The 19,770-nt window shown below is 37.3% G+C and overlaps 2 protein-coding genes across 2 annotated transcripts; both read left to right on the top strand.

Moving 5' to 3' along the window:
- Positions 1–4,161: 4,161 nt before the first annotated feature.
- LOC110694233 (ATP synthase subunit beta, mitochondrial-like) lies at positions 4,162–7,615 on the top strand. Its single transcript, XM_021871411.1, has 9 exons — positions 4,162–4,688; positions 5,299–5,374; positions 5,477–5,565; positions 5,676–5,793; positions 5,876–5,979; positions 6,068–6,226; positions 6,323–6,547; positions 6,623–6,934; positions 7,138–7,615. The coding sequence occupies exons 1-9, from the start codon at positions 4,230–4,232 to the stop codon at positions 7,249–7,251; spliced, it is 1,656 nt and encodes a 551-aa protein (XP_021727103.1). The 5' UTR covers positions 4,162–4,229; the 3' UTR covers positions 7,252–7,615.
- Positions 7,616–8,620: 1,005 nt separating this feature from the next.
- LOC110694234 (fruit protein pKIWI502-like) lies at positions 8,621–16,355 on the top strand. Its single transcript, XM_021871412.1, has 5 exons — positions 8,621–9,389; positions 10,318–10,417; positions 10,527–10,622; positions 10,723–10,803; positions 15,891–16,355. The coding sequence occupies exons 1-5, from the start codon at positions 8,839–8,841 to the stop codon at positions 15,951–15,953; spliced, it is 891 nt and encodes a 296-aa protein (XP_021727104.1). The 5' UTR covers positions 8,621–8,838; the 3' UTR covers positions 15,954–16,355.
- The last annotated feature ends 3,415 nt before the right edge of the window (positions 16,356–19,770 follow it).

Here is a 19,770-nt window from a genome sequence, read left to right as displayed (position 1 = left end):
AAACACATAATCAGCAATGCTAGTACATAAGTGTAACAAAAACAAACTAACATGCTTTCATCCTATCATCACACACCTTGCCGTGTTGCACCTGTTTACAAGCATACAAGACATTCAACACTTAACTAGACAAATACTAATGTCCATTTAATATGATTACGCATCAAGTGGGTTTCCCCCTAACCTGCCCCAATAAAGGGGTACTAACACGGGAGCTAACCATGCCAGTATAAAAGAAACCACTCGTAAGTGGCAGAATTCCTGCGCATAATAAAAAGGAATATACAGCATCTTGTACTCCCAGTAGAAGTTATGGTCAAATATAAAGTCACATAACTCCCTCCATATGTTCATACTCAGGGTATATACGTTCCAAGAGTTTTGGTGCGTAACCTCTTTCACTTTATGTTATTTACATATTATTAGACTTGGTGATGACTCTCAAAACATAACATAATCAAACATTATAATTCATTCAAGCAATCAAACATACCAATTTAAATTCTTGAATAATTAGTGACCACATAACTTTTAATAGTTGAACCCTTTTTAATCTACCTCGGTGTCAAAGACACTTTAAACGCATAATACGCCGCAAATCCTACCCCTCACTGTTAAAAACACCTTAAGTGCACATATGCACCGCAATATAATTCATTCCTGTGTACTAAGACACTTGATAACTCAATTCCCATGCTTAAAGCATCAATAAAAATTATATGAACCATAATGAAATTTCATTTTCATATTTCAAACCAAATTAAACATTTAGTTTAATTAAACATGCTCTCAATCATGCCAATAATAAAAGTGTGGTTCATAATCAACATGCCAACATAATTAATTCCAATCACCAATTCATTATAAATAATTCATACATCACAAATCAATCATCAACATCAATCCAATCAACAAATTTCAATCAACACTTATCATGATACTACTTGGAAATTAATTTATCAAAGCCTACCTAGCATGCTTATACATATTCAAATAATTACCAAGTACGCGAACGTACCTTGAATATGATCTCAAAATCGCCACGACTAAATAAAATCACTCACTTGGAAACCTCCTACAAACCAAAATTACAAAGAGGCATTAATTCCTATTCCACACAAATTTTCAGCAATATATACACTCTTTAAATCACTTATAAACCTTCTAAAATAAGTTGAAATCTTATTTAAAACTCTTACTTTTATTCCCAATTAATGGGTAATTAAAAATCGTTCCAAGAAACATAATTATAGCTTATATATAAAAATTCCAACTTTATTAAACCATGTAAAATTGTTGTAATTATGTTTAAAAACATCTAATTTAATAGTTTCAATCACTTACAATCAATTTCCATAAATACACATTAATTTAGAAACCTAGAGTTTTCATTTTGGGGATTTTTAATTCAAAACCAAATCTGAAAATTTATATACATCACACTTATCATCAAACATCATAAAATCATCACAAAACCCAAAAATAATAATTAGATTAAGGGTAGATTTAAGATTAAAGCAAGAAAGAGATTTTTTTTTTACAAAACACACGCACACAAGGGGAGAAGGGAAGGTGGTTGGCACCACCTCCCACGGCTGTTACTTCTGCCGACTGTGGTGGTGGCCGCAGCCGGCCACCGTGGTGCGTGTGGTGGTGATTGAAACAAATAACAATAAAATAAAGGAGAAGGGAAAAAATTAAGGGAAAAAGAAAATAAGAGGAGAGAGAGTTTACCTTTGGGCAAAGTTTGATTGTTGCTCATATGATGGTATTTATATCCCCTCTCAATAACCCTCCTACTTAAAATTCCTTTACTACCCTTAATGATCCATTTCCTAGTCAAACTAGTATTTTGACTTTCTTTAAAAACTTGTTGACTTTAAAATTTCCTTTTATAAAATAATATGCCCCAAAGTTTCCAAATCATGAAATAAAATATTTTTAAGATTGTTAAATAATTAAAAATAAACTTTTTATTAAAATAATTCTTGTAAAATTAATGAAACACTATAAATAATTCATTTCGAATTACTTAAATACTTTAAGAAATACTTATTTAAGTTAAAATACGTATAAAATACGGGGTATTACAGTTCTGGGTTGTGTCGTGGCGTTAATTAATTGGGGGAGGGGTTTGGATATGTGGTTTTCGACGGGGAAGGGGGGCCGCCGAGAAAGGAGGTTGGGCATGGGGTGTTAACCAGAGTTTTTTTTTTTTCTTTTTTTAAATAAAAAATTGTTTATCTTAAAAAAATCAAAATTTAATAATTTAGACCAACCATATGACGATATTTGTTATGGACAAATTGTTAAGGAAGTTACAAGTTTTTTTGAAAATTGAGACCCCCAAAATTTGTAATATTTAAGATTAATTAAGGTTGTCTTTGTTTAAAACAACCGCCAATGGTTGTAATATTTTTGACATTTTTCTTAAAAAGTATTGCAATTGTTGTGATCGATATATCCGTCTTAGGAAGTGCTGCAAGTATTATCAATTATAACTAAAAAACAACAATAATGACTTCATCAGATCAATATTTATGACATCATCCTTTTTTTAAAGCTATCTAACCACTAGCTATTAAATGTTGCTGGTCATATCGTGTGTGTAATACCCCTCATGATTGCTTAAAATGAACTTAATATACTACTTATACCAACAAGATGCATATCTTTCTTTTAGGAAGCTTATATTCTAACATACTTTTCAATTAAGCGTGCTTGGCTGGAAGTAGTATTAGGATGGGTGACCTCTTGGGAAGTTTTCCCACCTTGAATTAGGGTCGGGGTGTTACTGTGTGACTAGCCACCATGGGGTTACTACTATTTTAGGGTTATAATTAAGGTTTACTTAATTAGTATTACTAGGGTTACGTAATTAGTAATATAAGGGTTACTCTATCAATATTGTAGGAGTCACTTTGTTATTTAAAAAGTTACTCACTAAGTATAATAAATGAGTTACTCTGTTAGTGTTTTGGGGCGGGGTTAATTACTCCGTTTTCTGAATTTGTATTTGACGACAAAACACTACTCACAATGACAATGTTAATGACCATCCTACCCTTATTAAATTGTTATTACTTCCTTATCTATGGATTGACTACCTTCAACCCCCCAAATTAGACCACCTCACATCATCACATCGACTACCACCGGCCATGTTTGCTACCACCATCACAATAGCCACCACCTACACTATCACAATTGTACATCACCACCATATATATTTCGATTGTAATGAATGCGACAACGAGATGCATATATCTCGAAAGCTTTTGAAGAGGGAGAAGAATTGCTGAAGGTTAGTTGAAATAGTTGCCGAAAAAAATTATGAACGTCTGTGTAAGACGTCTATACCATGGTGGAGAGATGTCTTATGCAGACGCCTAGAGACATCTAACATAAGCGCCCCTACCATGGTATAGGCGTCTACTAATCTCCATGTGTCTCCACCATGGTATAGGCATCTCACCATGATATGTGTGTCTATTGGAAGCATCCATACCATTACAAGCACGTATCCTACAAACATTTATACCATGACATATGCGTCTCCGACAAACGCCACTAAAGCAAAAAGTTATTAATAAAACAAAGGTTTTCCCCTACTAGCATGGTCGCGACGACTTTTGAATAATGGTGGTGGCGGCGGGGACTTCCTTTAGCGAGGCATGATTATGGTGGGTAGGAGACTAGGAGGTGGGTGGCATTGTGGTGGATGGTTGCGGTCGGGACAGGCGACTGAGCAACAAATAGCTATGGAGAGAAAGGCTAATTGAATTAAGGGAAAATGAAAGAATGATCATTTATAATTTCGTTGTTAGTATAGTAACATTTAATAAGTGACCACGTGGTGTGACTAGTCACAATCAAATGACAAATTTGAAGAAAAAAAATAAAAAAAGTTAACCCCTCCCCTTTAAGAAAAAGGTACCCCTTTAAAAAACACACAAAAATTAAAAAATAAGAAAAATCGGATCAATGAAAAAATTCAAAAATAATGACCACCTCCAAAATCTTCGCACGTAGTAGAAGTGAATTAGTAAAACAATCTCACACCAACAAAGAGAAAACTCCTCCCTTTCTGGAAAACGACACCGTTTAACTCAACACCATCAAAACTTGTTCATTCGACCCTATATAGACCACACACTCAGTCACCTTCTCAAACCCTAGTCCCAAATTTCCCCCATTTTTTCTCTCCTCTTTCTCTCTCCTCCTCTCCAATGGCGACGCGAAGGCTCATGCACTCTGTCGCTCGCAACCTCCGCCGATCCTCCCGCCCTTCTCTCTCCTCCCCCAAACCCTCCCCCGCTCACCGCGCTTCCTCCCGCGGCTACCTCCTCAACCGCGTCGCCGATTATGCGACATCCTCAGCTGCTGCTGCGCAGCCCTCGACCCCTGCTAAATCCGGTGGTGCCGGCGCTGGTAAGATCACCGATGAGTTTACCGGTAAAGGGTCTATTGGAAAGGTCTGTCAGGTGATCGGTGCTGTTGTTGATGTTAGGTTTGAGGAGGGTTTGCCCCCGATCTTGACTGCTCTTGAGGTTCAAGATAATCAGACTCGATTGGTGCTTGAGGTTGCTCAGCATTTGGGTGAGAGTATGGTTAGGACTATTGCTATGGATGGTACTGAAGGTCTTGTTCGTGGTCAACCCGTTTTGAATACTGGATCTCCCATTACTGTAAGATCTCTTTTTTTTTTTATTTGGTCAAAGTTTTTGTTTTGGGATTGGTGATTTGGAAATGTGGGGTTTTTGTTTTTAATTAATTTCAGATTTTTTAGGGTTTTGTTGATTTGCATTTTGAATTTTAGATCTGGGTTTGGATCGTTGGATCTGGATTTGTTGTGGTGTTTGATTTATTAGAGATTGTTCATTCGATTGTTGTGAGTAGTTAGATTATTACTTAGTTTAGTTTTTCCGTATTAGAGATTGCTCATTTGATTGTTGTGAATGATTACACATTTGAGTTATTGCTTTTGGTTCGGGCTTTATCGATGAAATGGGTTTTATGCTATACATTTGTCAATTGGCGTAATGTGTATGCGATCTCTGAATGTTGACCAAAGCTAGTTTGTATTGAAAGGGAAAATCTTTGTATTTGTTATATGGATTGAGGCATGTTGTTGTGTGATGTTAAAAAGTGTTTGTTAGGGTCATTTGATTTTCAAATATGAGGTCTTTATTTCGTCCGCAAGTTATTCAATGGTTTGGGTTCAATAAGTCTTGTATTGGGCTTGTTAATTTCAATGAAAATTGTTCTCATCATGAAAAATGTATTTTATATTTGTAGATTCCTGTTGGAAGAGCTACCCTTGGTCGTATTATGAATGTTATTGGAGAACCAATTGATCATAGGGGAGAGCTGAGTAAGTAGCTGATTACTCTTATCATTTACTAATTATCATGAAGATTTGATTAGTCTTAAGAATGTGGTGTTACTATGCTGACATTTGTGGTGACATTGGCAGCAACCGACCACTATCTCCCCATTCACAGAGAAGCACCTGCCTTTGTTGAACAAGCAACTGAGCAGCAGATTCTTGTTACTGGAATTAAGGTGCATTTAACACTATAACTCCCATCTCCTGTTTTGAACTGTTGTGACGTTATGGTGCTTTGTTTGAGAAACTTGTATATATCGCTTTGCCTGGTTTTTGCCTTTTCAAGGTCGTTGATCTTCTAGCTCCCTACCAAAGGGGAGGAAAGATTGGACTGTTCGGAGGTGCTGGTGTCGGGAAAACTGTGCTTATTATGGAACTTATCAACAATGTTGCCAAAGCTCATGGTATGTTTGCAATGGGACCTTTGCTCCATAGAATTTAATAGCTTTGTTTCAGTAGGTTTATGATGTTGGTTGTCATGATCAGGTGGTTTCTCCGTGTTTGCCGGAGTTGGTGAGCGTACTCGTGAGGGTAACGATTTGTACAGAGAAATGATTGAGAGTGGTGTCATTAAGCTAGGTGAAAAGCAGGTCTGTCACGTTTTTGCATTGTAACAGATGTTTCATTTATGTGTCTATTTTACATTGGCTCATCCTTTAGCTTATCATTCTGTTGTAGGCTGACAGCAAATGTGCACTTGTCTACGGACAAATGAATGAGCCCCCAGGTGCTCGTGCCCGTGTTGGTCTTACTGGACTAACTGTTGCAGAGCATTTCCGTGATGCTGAGGGACAAGATGTGCTACTCTTTATTGACAACATTTTCCGTTTCACCCAAGTACGAATTCTTGTTAAATAACTTGTTTCTTTACCCGTTATTATAAAAATTTGTTGTTGCTTAATTTATGAATTTTTGTTTTTTGATTGATTTCAGGCTAACTCAGAGGTGTCTGCTTTACTTGGACGTATTCCCTCTGCTGTCGGTTACCAACCTACCTTGGCTACCGATCTTGGAGGTCTTCAGGAACGTATTACAACTACCAAGAAGGGTTCTATTACTTCTGTCCAGGCTATCTATGTGCCTGCTGATGATTTGACAGATCCTGCTCCTGCTACAACTTTTGCTCACTTGGATGCCACAACTGTGTTGTCCCGACAGGTAACTTGAGGGATGATCAAATGCTTTTATGTAAGTGCATCTAATTTATTTTCTAACTCCCCACTTTTTGACCAGATCTCTGAGCTTGGTATCTACCCTGCTGTGGACCCTCTTGACTCTACATCCCGTATGCTTTCACCTCACATTTTGGGAGAAGAGCATTACAACACTGCTCGTGGTGTACAGAAGGTTCTTCAGAACTACAAGAATCTTCAGGATATCATTGCCATTTTGGGTATGGATGAGCTAAGTGAAGATGATAAATTGACTGTCGCTCGTGCCCGTAAGATCCAGAGATTCTTGAGTCAGCCCTTCCATGTTGCTGAAGTTTTCACGGGTGCTCCCGGAAAGTACGTTGAGTTGAAGGAGAGCATCCAGAGTTTCCAGGTAATTGATTTTTCTCATGCTGGTCAAATGTGTAGATTTATGAGTTTACTGCTTCTCTAGTCTAGTTTTGCTTTTGGTTGATTGGTTATAGACAGGTTGCACTTGTTCCTTTTATTGATATGTGATCATGCAATCTGTTATTTGCTCGATTTCTTATATTTATTTCAGTTTGTATAATGTTGGTTGTGGCATAAAATTTGCAGGGTGTCTTGGATGGTAAATATGATGACCTTTCCGAGCAATCTTTCTACATGGTTGGAGGAATCGAGGAGGTCATTGCCAAGGCTGAGAAGATTGCCAAGGAATCTGCAGCTTAAGGAAATCTGAGATATTTGTTTTTTGACTTTTTTTTCCTTTGGCTCTTTGCCTTGATAATTGCGAAAATAATTTTTAGTTGACATTGGCTTTACCAGCTCCCGGAGTTGAGAAGGATTTTTTTGGGAAGCCAAACATATGAACAAGGGTTTTTCCATTTTGTCTTATTTATCTTTGTTGCACAAGTGTGATGATGACGCTCCATTTTAACGGAGCAGAGAGGGTTAGCCTGCTAGTACAATCCCAACCCCCCTCGGCTCCCTGTCATTGAATAACGGGAGCAGGAGACAACATATGGACACAATGTATATTTTTGTTCTTTTTGTTTAGTCCAGATTTTAAATGGTCTAATTACATTTTCATATAGCCTGCCTGTTTTTCCAGGTGAAAATGTATATATTAATAAGCTCTTCTTGCAGCTAAGCAAACAGGTATTTTAGATTTACACCATTAAAGATCACAGATCCAAAGGTGGTTTCAATGTGTGTTGGGACACGGGTGTTGGATGGTGTGATGTTGGTTAAGATATTCAGAAGTTGTGTAGCCATGCCTATTATTATCTTAATCTACTGGTAGGATATGTTACAATTGACTAGGTCTTTTCGCACTCAATTAGGTGGATATGTTACAATTGACTTGTTCATTTCGCACTCAATTAGGTGGATATGAAATGGTTGAGTGAATTAATCTTAAAACAAAGGAGCAAGTACAAGAGTAATTTGCTGCTGTGACTCCTGTGAGTTCAAGCTGTCAAAGGTCAGGAAGCGAGGGAAGCAATTGCTAGTTGTTATGGCTCTTATGAGTAATATGAGGGCAGTGTCCAGTAGTATGGTTAATTTTAGTTGTCGAAAATGTGTGTTAAATCGTCTGTAAGGTGTTTGAGGGTTGATTCGGCCAAATTTCCCACATGTGCAACAAACATCATAAACAATTACAATAAAGGATGAACATGCAATGACACTAACCTACACCTAAACATTCATCAATATATATGATCACCTATATAGGAAGGTCAACTCAAATGGGACTTGTCGTGAAATTGTCAGCATGTGAAACGTAAGTAGTCAATTTGCAAGCAAACCGGTTGGGATGCTGTCTAGTAAGTTTGTGCCCAAAGTTAGAAAATATTGTATCTTTCCATCGAGGAAGTAATTAGCTTTGGAAGCTTAAAGCTAAGATATGACATGTCAAATAAAGGGACATAAGTTGTATCTAACCACTGTTAATGCTCTTATCGAATAAGACCAATTCGAGTGTGTTTTACTTACCTGAAACTCACTCGTTAGAATTTATTTTTCCTAAACCAAGCTTTATTATATTCCACAAAAAGAAATAAAAATTAATTTGTCGAAAATACTAATATAAACATTGAACATTTTGGTGGGTATAGGAGAAGCATGGATCATGGGGCTCCAATTGATTTGGATAAGTGATTACAAACCTCCCATCACAATTCACACCACAACTCCAAACTCCATTACAAAATTACACCACCTCCATCTTTGACCACCCTCACCGGCGGCATCTCTACTACATCTTTCTCCCTTCTTCCACCTAACCAAACCTCATATAAACCCCCCAAAACAAACATGTCCATTTCTCTCTCCTCTTTACCCCACCTTTCACCTCTCCACCACCCTCATGCCCACCTCCACTCCACCCCTTCCATGTCTCTCCTCCGCCACCTAACCCCCCCTCTCCGCCACCACCGCCGCCGACTCCTCTCCCTCGCCGCCTCCGCCGTCCGCCAAGACACCACTCTCTGGACACCCACCCCCATCTCTCTCATCGAACCCGCCGCCGAATCACTCTTCCACATCTCCATCAACGTCTCCGACGCCCCTCACATCGCCGCCTCCTACACTCGCCCTGGCCAATACTTGCAGCTCAAAGTCCCTGACTCTCCTAAGCCTTCTTTCCTCGCTATCGCCTCTCCTCCGCTGCTTGTCGCTGAGCGCGGCGAGTTTCAGTTTCTTGTTAAGAAAGTCGCAGGCTCTACCGCTGAGCTTTTGTGTGGGTTGAATAAAGGGGATGTTGTTGAATTGACCGCTGTCATGGGGAATGGCTTTGATGTCGATCGCCTTTCGCCTCCCGAGGAGTTTCCCACTCTTCTTATCTTCGCCACTGGATCTGGAATCAGGTTTTCTTCTTTTTGTTATCAGATTCTACCAATTTTCAATTGTTCTATGTGATGTGACTTGAAGTAGAACTATATGTAATTTTGCCAATTAAATAACTTGACATTTTCCCAGAATGTTATTGTGCATTTGTATACCAGCTCAATGATCATTCAACTTCAGTGAATGTTAATAGGGAATGCTAGGTTTATTTTTTTTTGCTGTATATGCCATAAAAGAGTTTACTTCCAAAGCTTTTAGAATACAAGAGAGTATAATATATACAGAATATAGCTACTGTTGGATTCTTATTTGTGGATTTGGTGATTCTCTTGATAGTCTTCGAATTTGATATCAAGCTTTGTTCTTTACTCACAGTATGTTTGGATAGAGAGAAATAGAGGGAAATGAAGAGAATAGAAAAGGAAGGATGCATCATCCTTTGTTTGGATACCTTATGCAAGGAGGGAATTGGAAGGATCCAATTTCCTTCCCGTTTAAATAAACCAAATCCCTCCGTTGTTGGGGAGATTTGAAAGGAAAATGGAAGTTCCATCTACCCCCTTCCCTCTTTTTCCTTCACCTCCCTTTCCCTTCACTAATGTTATCCAACCATAGTGTCAGGCTTTGGGCAATTGGAATTTTTTGGTTGAATTGATTATTGGGGGGCTTAGTTCCTTGCCTAGTTTTGAGTTAATAAAATGGAATCGGATTTGTATCTTACTATATTGTTTAATTGAAATTGGTATTACGATTAACAAGTCCTTTAGCACTGCAGTTTGGCTTGATGTCTTTGGGTTTCATATGATGGTATTTGTGCATTGTGGCTTGCCTTTTTTGGTTTTTGTGAATCTTCCTTGTCTGTTTTTAAGGAGCTAATGCTGTATTCCTTCATGACTATGTTACTATACCTGCTATCTGACTTGCAATTTTCCTCTTGACAATTTGCAGTCCAATCCGATCTCTTATTGAATCTGGCTTCAGTGCTGACAAGAGGTCAGATGTGAGGCTTTATTATGGAGCTAGAAATTTGCAAAGGATGGCCTATCAGGTGGTTCACGAAACTACTTTGTTGTTCTATGAAAATATGAAATAGAATAAATTACAGAAAATCTCTCTCTTTTCAGCTCTTTTTCTTATGTCTTATCTTCATGATACAGGATAGATTCAAAGATTGGGAATCTTCTGGTGTTAAGATAGTTCCAGTATTGTCACAACCGGATGAGAAATGGACTGGTGAAGCTGGCTATGTGCAGGTACTATAGAATTTTTGTTGATAGGTGTGGCAAATTTTATTTCCAAGTACATTGGATGGGGTAATCATATATTAACACTTGTTTTTGGGCAATTAAACAGGCTGCCTTTTGTAGATCCAAAAACATTTCAAACCCAAACTCTACTGGTGTTGTACTATGTGGGCAGAAACAGATGACAGAGGTAATTTATCTTTAATGGTTTGATTTGCAATGTTTTTCTTATTTTCTTCTTAATGAGTACTGCTATTTGTGGCACAATATTTTGCTAAGCTGTCATTTTTAAAGATAATATTGTCATACCATAATTGTTTTAATGGTCAGTTAAAGGATGCAGCTGATGTAATATGGTATTTGTTTAGTTCTAGAATTTTTTTTATTGCTTCATAGATTATCAAGAGTTCCAATGATCCATCAGCATCAGCTTTTCTTCTAGTTTGTTTGTGTTCGAAAATAAGGGTATTGGAGTAGAATAAGTACACAAATGAAGGAATTTAGTCTGCATATAAACATAGTTTGTGGTATTTGTACTAATAAGAGAAAGTAGTCCAGGACTCCAGGTGAAAACTCAATCTTTGGATGGACTTTGTTCCTACAAATAATTGTAGTAAGAGGTGAAGATTAGACTACCTCTCTAATTTGAATTCTCAGCAACCTTTGTTTTGCTAATTTAGAATAAGAAGAATTGAGTACTGAACAGACGTAGATGACTCATCTTCGTCACCCTTACCATATCCATGCGTCATGAAATTGAAGGTCCCTGATATCTTCATTGAATGTTGGTAAATTGAATAACGTAGGGAAGAAATCACAATCAAGATGTAGAAAAGCATTCTAGAAGTAAGAGTTACTGATTTAGAGTACGTCTTTAACTTCATCTTATATCCTTATGACAGAGATCGAAGTTCCCACAACTCAATATTTTTCATAATTTTTTATCTTGGCAGTCAACACACAAGTCAGACAACTAAGGGAAACATTATATTAAGGTCCTCCTATAAGACACAAAACCAATTAGGAAAATAAGAAACTTCTCAGCCATATGTAAGCAAAATATATTTTTGTGGTGTTCTCTAAGGCAAGCCTTGAATCTACTCACATTATGCTCTTTTTTGGCTTAAGCTTAATGTTATCTTGTGGAACATAGGCTGACAGGTATGGATCTTGTTTTATATATGTTGCTTAGACTCAGATTAAGGTGTTCAGTCTGAGTAGGAATCAGAGGATCTGACATTCGTCCCAAAAAATTCGGCCTATACGTCAAAATGGTAAAAAGAGTGTCTTGGACTAGCTTTCTAGATAAAGCTATCATATAAAGTATTTTGAAAATTTCAACCCTTTATCATAAAAATTTAAAAAAAAAAGAAAAAAAAAGATCCATAGACAATGCTTTTGATGGCCTGTGAAGATGCACATTGTCTCAACATTTGTACCTCCTCCGTTTTTTTTTACTTAACATTTTAATAGTCACTTCACATACTCATCTTCAATTACAGTTCGTGATTTACATTTAAAGAAAAACATAGTCATATATCACATCGGATCTTGTTAGTTTCGTCTCAATGTCTACTTTATTAGAATCTTTTTATAATTTTCACAAATGCATAATTAAAGATATAATTGGTTGAAGTTATGCATTGACAAATGTGAAAAAACAGAAGTGTTACATGTAAAATAAAATGGAGGATGTAATTTTTTATAACATGATTATGAAACTAGACAACCTATACACATGTTCCTAGAAGTTCTTGGCTTGAAATTATCAGTGCCCAAATCAATCTTTTATTTCAAACACTTGTAGTTTTTGTGTAAGGAGGTCCATTTGCTTGATACCAATGGATTAAATAAGAGTTATTAAATGTGCTAAGGTTTTGACGGAGTTGTTAAGAAAAAGTATTGATCAAGGAAAACAAGTCCCTTATATGTAAATGCGTAAAGCCCATTTTCCAACTCCTCCAAGTGGGGCTGACAATCCTTATATGTAAATGCGTAAACAAGTCCATTTGCTTGAAATTATCCTTGACCCGATTGGATAACATAACCCGAACCCGACCCGAAATTACTGAGAGAAACCCGACCCGAACCTGAACAATCCGAATTCAACCCGATTTGACCTAAATTTCATATTTTGTAATAATATTCAGTTTTACACTATTTTTGAGAGTTTCTAAGCACAACCCGAAATCTTACCCGAACCCGGCCCGCTAACCCGAATTGCCACCCCTACCTCCAAGTCCTCCCTTGTGGTACCTATTACTTCCTTCGGGGTTTTTTTTTTTTTTTTTTTTTTTTTTTAACTTGCAACAATTCAACAAGGTACAGCGTTTACATACTCAACTTCAATAACATTTCGTGATTTATACTTCAATAAAAACATAATCATATGGAATTATATTTAAATCTAATTTTTACAAATGCATAATTTAAATATGAAGCTATGCATTGGCAAACTTGAAAAACAGAAATGTTGCTACTAAACAAAAACAAAGAAAGTATATTTTTTCCTCCTCCTGCTGCCACTCCTCCATCCTTTATCAATACCAAATCTTATTGCTAAAACCATTTTCAGTGTGCTGTTTCCACATTACCTTAAATGTCATCACTATCATCCCTCTTCATCTCATTTCTCAAATTTCTCTGGCAAGGGACTCATCCTTTCATGGAGGCAAAGTCTTCCATGATGGATGCACTAGAACTTTTAGAGGTTGGCTCCAGCCCCAACTAATATTCCTGATTCAGAGCCTTTATGGCTGTTATTGGCTTTCAAAGCATTAAACAAACCCATCATCTTAGAAAAAGGTGGCTGTCTCATATAAGATCTTTCAAAAGTTTTTTCTAGATGTTAGGCCTGTTTGAGAATGTGGAGATGCGGCTTTCTGGTTATAGGATGGATTGGGTTGTTGAAACTTTTGATATTCATTAAGGTTGTGGTTCAGGAGCGGTGGTGGTTGCTTACTCTAGTAGCTATAGTGTGCCGGTTGTGGGTATGATGGTGCCATTGCAATAGGGTAAGGAGAGTGAACTGGACAAAAGGGCCTATGATGAACATCTATCTCATTTAATGTATTAATAATACTCAATTCATTTTCCCCTTTAATTTGTTCTCTTGCATCTCCTTGGGTGATTTAGAAATAGGTTACATATTAAATGCAATTATTGATGCTTAATGAAGTTTGATGATGATACGTCCCAAGAATTTAAGATATGATGTCATGTTTTGTTTGGTATGACTGTATGAGTTAGTTTGGGGTTGGTTCTTTCTGCTCACATGCGATCAAAAAATGGGAGCCAAAATGGAGTTGTTAAAATCTTGTCACCTTCTGCACAGCACTATAGAACTACCCCAATGCCTCTAACAGGGCTTCCGTCCTTTGTTGCTCAGACTTTATATCTCACCTGGAATCTCCCATTTAAAAAACACTGCTTTCACTTGTATATGAATGAGTACATGACCTTCGATTCAATTATTAATGTTCTATTAGGTTTGATGATGAAAACTCACTAAAATTCTAAGATAGGTTGAAATATTTTGATTGGTAGGCACCTACTTGATTGTATGAAATAGAGTATGGTTCTTTCTGCTCACATGCGATCAAAATATGAGAGCTGAAATAGAGTTGTTAGAAACCTGTCACCATGAGCAAGCACTATAGAACTACCCCAATGCCTCCAACAGGACTTTCGAACTGTGTTGCTTGAACTTTTATTTCACCTAAAGTGTTCCCACCAGGTAACGATGCTTTCAACTTGTATGTAGCCAGGTCTGGTTCTTTGGTCATGTACTAGTGCTCAACACTAGCAGCCAAGTTTAGGTAATGTAATTCATGTCTACTGTAGGGTTGGGAGGAGGGGGGTGGGGGGAGCTGAGACATACGAATCTCTGTACGACACAAAGAATATACTTCTTCTGAGGCCACAAGAAATAAAACACTGAAATAATTGAAATTGTTTATCGAAAAATAATTGAAATTGTTAATTGGTTCTTCTTGCATGTTAGGGGTTGGATTTTAATGTGATAATTTTGGAAAATTCACAACCATAATCTGAAATATAACCACTCTTCCAAATCCCAACTATAGGTTATTATAGTATAATTTAGACTATAGAAGACACACCTTCCCAAAATAATCCCTGTAACCAGTAACCTATTGGACTGGTTAATTTTAATTTTTATTTTTTAAATGCTTTTTTATTTTTTATTTCTTCCTATCTATCTCTTCCTCTTCGGCATAGCCAAGCTCCTTCCATCCCGTGCCACCACTCTAGCTTCCCTCCCTTAGCCACCATGACCTAACCCTAACCATCACTACCACCACGAACAATACCTTCTCCCAACTACCACTGCCACCACCAGCCACCATAACCAGCACAAAACGAACCCTTTCTCTCCCCCTTTCCTCTTCTTCTCTCTCCTCCCATTCCATTATCATCTTCATTTCCGCTCCTCTGCAACAACCCATCCACCATTTTTCTGGGTTTTTGCTCTTCACTAAACCCTCAAAACCCCCACAAAATTTACTCAATTTAGGAGAGAATAAACCACAATAAATGAACACTATGCTTTCTCTTTCTTCATCCAAATCCCCATATCTTTCCTCATCTTTTACCCCTTGTCATACCTGTCACCTTCATCCTCCCAAATTCATCTGTATACCTGTCACCTCCATCCTCAAACGACACTTTTCATGTTTCAGAGCGCCTGGCCAAACATCCACAACCATACCCACTCCTGTACCCACTACTAGTAGTGTTATCATTAGCTCTGATGCATTTGAGGGTCCAAGAGAATTATCGGTATTCAGTCGTTGGCTGACAGTTTGTCACCGCTGGTGAGGATATTCAGTTCTATTAGTTGCTGCTGCTTCAGCTGCTGGGATTGGTTTAGGGTATCTTTGGGGGTTCCTGAAATGTTGCACTTGGTGCTGCCAGTGGGTTTGAGTGAGGGAGCCTTTTTCTTAGGGACATTAGAATCTGGTTGTATTATCCAAACTGAATTTGCACATAGCCTTGTTTTGTTGTCTATCATGTTAAGTTCACGAACTAAATATGAAATTAATTATACATCTTTGTTTTGCTATTGTCAACCACAAATTTTTGAACCTGAAGAATTTTGCAATAGATGAACTACTACGTGTCAGATTTTTTGGTTGTTTTTTGGCAGCAGATGGTTGAGACATGAAATTGCATTTTATTTTCTTACCAGATTTAGTTAGTGGTGTCTGTTTTGGAAACTTTCAGAAGTTTATATTAACAAATGCATGCTTTTTGCAGGAAATTACTTCTATATTGACAGAAGATGGGGTCTCAACTGACAATATACTCAAGAACTTCTAATCTCATCATTTTCATGAGATGGAGCTCCTCCTCTTCATCTGTTGTATAATTGTTACAGGAAGCAGTGATGTTCTTCCATTCATTTATTCCTCGTTGCCGAGTATCAATTTTCTCAGCTTGGAATAGCGAAAATAAATCTGATTTCTAAAATTTTGACATATATTACAACAGTAAATTAGCAATATTGTTCCAGTTATGCATATACCCTCGTGAGTCTGTGCTGTATCTAGATACGTAGTTGATAGTTCTTGAGATTCAACATCAGCTATACCACATTGTCGTCTCTCTCTTGAGAAAAGGATTAGGTATATCGTATAACGTTGTATTATGAACTCTGTTTTAACTTTTAAACTTGTAATGTTTTCTGTACGTCTGCAATATAACATTGGTTGAGTTGCTCAATCTTCTGGCTGATTAGTAGCTCTATAAGTAATAAACAAGTAATACTCCTAACAGATACAGAGTAATTAGTTTGAAGCTGAGTTCATGAAATGAAAACTAGAGAGAATATAAGATTAATGTAATGCAAAACACATAAATTGTCTTAGAATTTAATAAACACATAAATTAAGTCCACTACTTGCCTTTTAAGAGACATTTTATGATTTTTTCAACTATGGTTTTAGAGAACTTTATTCTATAGGCACTATAGCTAGGGCTATGCCACTAAATTGAAGTTAATATTATGGTCTCAAAGATGGATAAGAATATAAGATAATATGATAACACATCTTACATAGACACAGCAAGTTTAGTTGATAGAAAATTGGTTGAATCTTCAATACTGAGTAGCGGTTCTTTACTTCGTATAGACTATGCCCTAATTATTGTAGGAATGTAGGATCAACCTAAAATATCATATATCATGATGAAAAAGAGCTCAACCATTGTTGCAAAAGAGTGACCATAGATCTAATATTGAGCATGACATTCATAAGTTGATTTGTTTCACGGTAAATAATGGTGAATAATGGAGATTGAATTGAGGAACGAATAAGAGAGATAATATAGATTTTGAAATTATATCTAGAAAATGGAGGGAAAATGTAGATGTAGCTAGATTAATATATTGATTGAAAAAGAGGAGGTAGATGTACGTGATTGGACTTATAAATAAGATTATATTGAGGAAAGAGAGGGAAAAAATGTGATAGGAATTAGTGGTCTCAATCCTATCGAAAATCTACTCAACTCGAAAATTCTATCAAGTTAGACCTGAATATAAATTCATTAAAATTGGGATGACATTTTGAAAGTGCATGTAATTCAGACTCGTTATAAATAATCTAAATATACCCTAAGCCAATTAAGTGAAACCTGACAGAATTTAAGTGAAAATTTTGAAAACTCCTTATGATTGGCACCAAAAGAAACATTTTTAAGAAGAATCATAAAAAAAATGTTTAATAACTCAAATTTGACTTAGACATGTTCTTATCTAATGTTACGTTCAAACAAAATATGTAAAGACGTACTACCTCCGTTTTTTTTATGTGCAACTTTGGAATATATTATGTCTCACAAATATTCCTCAAAGTTGCACATAAAAAAAACGGAGGTAGTAATAGAAATTAGGGATGTTGATGAGTCAATGCACTCATAACAACTAGTGAACAAACTCGATCGGTCAAAATTCGTATGTTGATAAACAAACGAGCTAAAAAATTTCAAGAGTGAGCCCAACTTAATAAACTCAGTGCTCAAATCATTTGGGCTCGCGAGTAGCTCACTTATGCTCATCTATGTATATGCTTGTTTGTGATCATTTATAAGCTCATTTAAAACTCCTTCAATCTCGATTTTTAAAAACTAAAAAGAAATCATTCAATCTGTTAATTACGGGTCTGGGCTATATTGGCAAATCAAGAGAAAGAGTTCACTTCACAAGACAAAGGATGTTTCATCCCAAAACCATATGATAATAGGAGGTTTAGCCCCTTAGGATTATAAAGTGTTTGACTAACGAATTACAAAATAATAAAGTTCGGATTATAAAATAATAATTTCAACTTGCAATTATTAAAAGCGAATATCTCAAAGTTGGGATTGTTAAAAAATAATTTTTTTTTCTGACATATATATATTGATGATCAAAGTTGACAAATACAGAGTAAATAGTTTGTTACACGATCAAACTTTGCATACATGGCTGTGAATTAGTTTGACCTTATTTTTATACTTAAATATATATGAAAATTAAAAAATAGTTATATTACTCCCTCCGCCCCATACTACTTGGAACGTTGGGAAGGACACGTAGTTTAAGAAAACTACAAGTGGATCCATTTTAAACATATTTTTATTGTATAAAGGACTTTCTTATATATTATTATATTGTAAGAAAACAAAAAGTGGGAGAGGTGGGGGTAGTGAGGAGAGAAAAAAATGTAGGATTTGATTAGATTTTGGGGTTTGTGGTCCCAAAGAGAGTATATAATTTTTTTTTTCTATTAGTGATAGTTTAGGGTACAAATACCCTTAACAAGTGGACCAATGCCGCCGCGACATGTGTCATTCAAAGGGAAAAATGGGCTTCAAGCCCGATACTCTAGAATCCGTAAACCGATGGAAGCCCATCAAACTAGGTTAATAACCTAAGGGACACCTCTCTCAAAACCGCTATAAATACTGGTCATTCACATCAGTTAAAGGGGACCCGAATTGAATACTCATTCAATTCTCACAAATCAGAGAGCTTATGCTCGGATATTGAGGCTGTCACAAACAGCCGGATTGATCACTCCTCTCTTTCAGAGGAACCTGATCCCATTTACTTTCCGCACTTTACTCCTCATACACGTTCTAACTTGATCGTCGGAGGCGGAGCTCCCACCCCCGGGGGTATCCGTTGTTTTGCAGGTACATGAAGCTAGAGGTCAGTCTTGGTGTTGTAACTCTCCCGTAGAACACATCAGAAAAACCCAAAACATTTGGCGCCGTTTGTGGGGAGAGTACTACTAAGATGACTACATAGCAGTCTGTACCAACTGCTGATAGGAGCGGCATACAGTCGAATTCAAAGACTAGGTGCCTCCTCCCTACCTTAAACGTCTGAGTCGACTCCAACGTCGACCTACCCAGACTATTTTCAGAATCCCTCAATGGGGTTTTTGCAATCAAACCGAGGGGGTCAGATAGACTGCATGTCCGTCCACTCTGGCCCTCAGACAACCGTGTGAGCAGCCGGCCCCTTTTCAGGGGTCAGGCGGCAAAGATGTCCATCTGGACAGGCAGCTCTGTCTGCGAAAACTTGTTGAACAAACCCTGTGTTCTCAAGGATATTACCTTCCGGTGCGAAAGTGTTAGACAACCAAGTAACATATGCGCCATCAAGCCATCTGTCAAGAGCAGCAGACACCATGAGGCCGGATGATCTGTGTGAAAGGAATGGTTTCCTTCCAACAAGTGTATTATTCTAATAAAGGGTTTAGAGTTATCAGGAAGCTAATTCTTCAGTGAGATCAAGTGATCGGAATGCCTGGATGGAGGCCGCTTCCGATTAGTAATATTAATGAACAATTAGTATTACAGCTTTGTCTTGACTGAACCCTTTGGGTCGAACCCAAACGAACTGCCGATCCGAACCGACGAATCAATCCGAAGGGATTGATAAGTCACTAGAGTATTACGAACACATACGTCGGATATCGAGCATAGGGCGTCGAGACCGAGCGTCGCAAAATCAACAAGCAACAAGTTCGAGCGTAGCCGTAGTATCACATTGGCCTAGCCATGTGGACGCTAGGATAGCTCGAGCTAGCACGCACATCTCATGGCTAGGCGCAAGCCTAGCATGCCATGCGTGCTAGGCGCTAGT

The sequence above is a fragment of the Chenopodium quinoa genome, unplaced genomic scaffold (genome assembly GCF_001683475.1).
Source record: "Chenopodium quinoa cultivar QQ74 unplaced genomic scaffold, ASM168347v1, whole genome shotgun sequence".
NCBI classification, from domain to species: domain Eukaryota; kingdom Viridiplantae; phylum Streptophyta; class Magnoliopsida; order Caryophyllales; family Amaranthaceae; genus Chenopodium; species Chenopodium quinoa.
Note: the sequence above shows the minus strand (reverse complement) of the source record. Positions and strands in the feature narration are given on the sequence as shown.

Coding starts and splice junctions, on each gene's coding strand:
- LOC110694233 (XM_021871411.1), top strand. CDS start 4,230: ATGGCGACGCGAAGGCTCATGCACTCTGTCGCTCGCAACCTCCGCCGA. Junction 6,227..6,322: donor ACATTTTCCGTTTCACCCAA/GTACGAATTCTT, acceptor GATTGATTTCAG/GCTAACTCAGAGGTGTCTGC. Junction 6,548..6,622: donor CAACTGTGTTGTCCCGACAG/GTAACTTGAGGG, acceptor CTTTTTGACCAG/ATCTCTGAGCTTGGTATCTA.
- LOC110694234 (XM_021871412.1), top strand. CDS start 8,839: ATGTCCATTTCTCTCTCCTCTTTACCCCACCTTTCACCTCTCCACCAC. Junction 9,390..10,317: donor GCCACTGGATCTGGAATCAG/GTTTTCTTCTTT, acceptor GACAATTTGCAG/TCCAATCCGATCTCTTATTG. Junction 10,418..10,526: donor TGCAAAGGATGGCCTATCAG/GTGGTTCACGAA, acceptor TTCATGATACAG/GATAGATTCAAAGATTGGGA.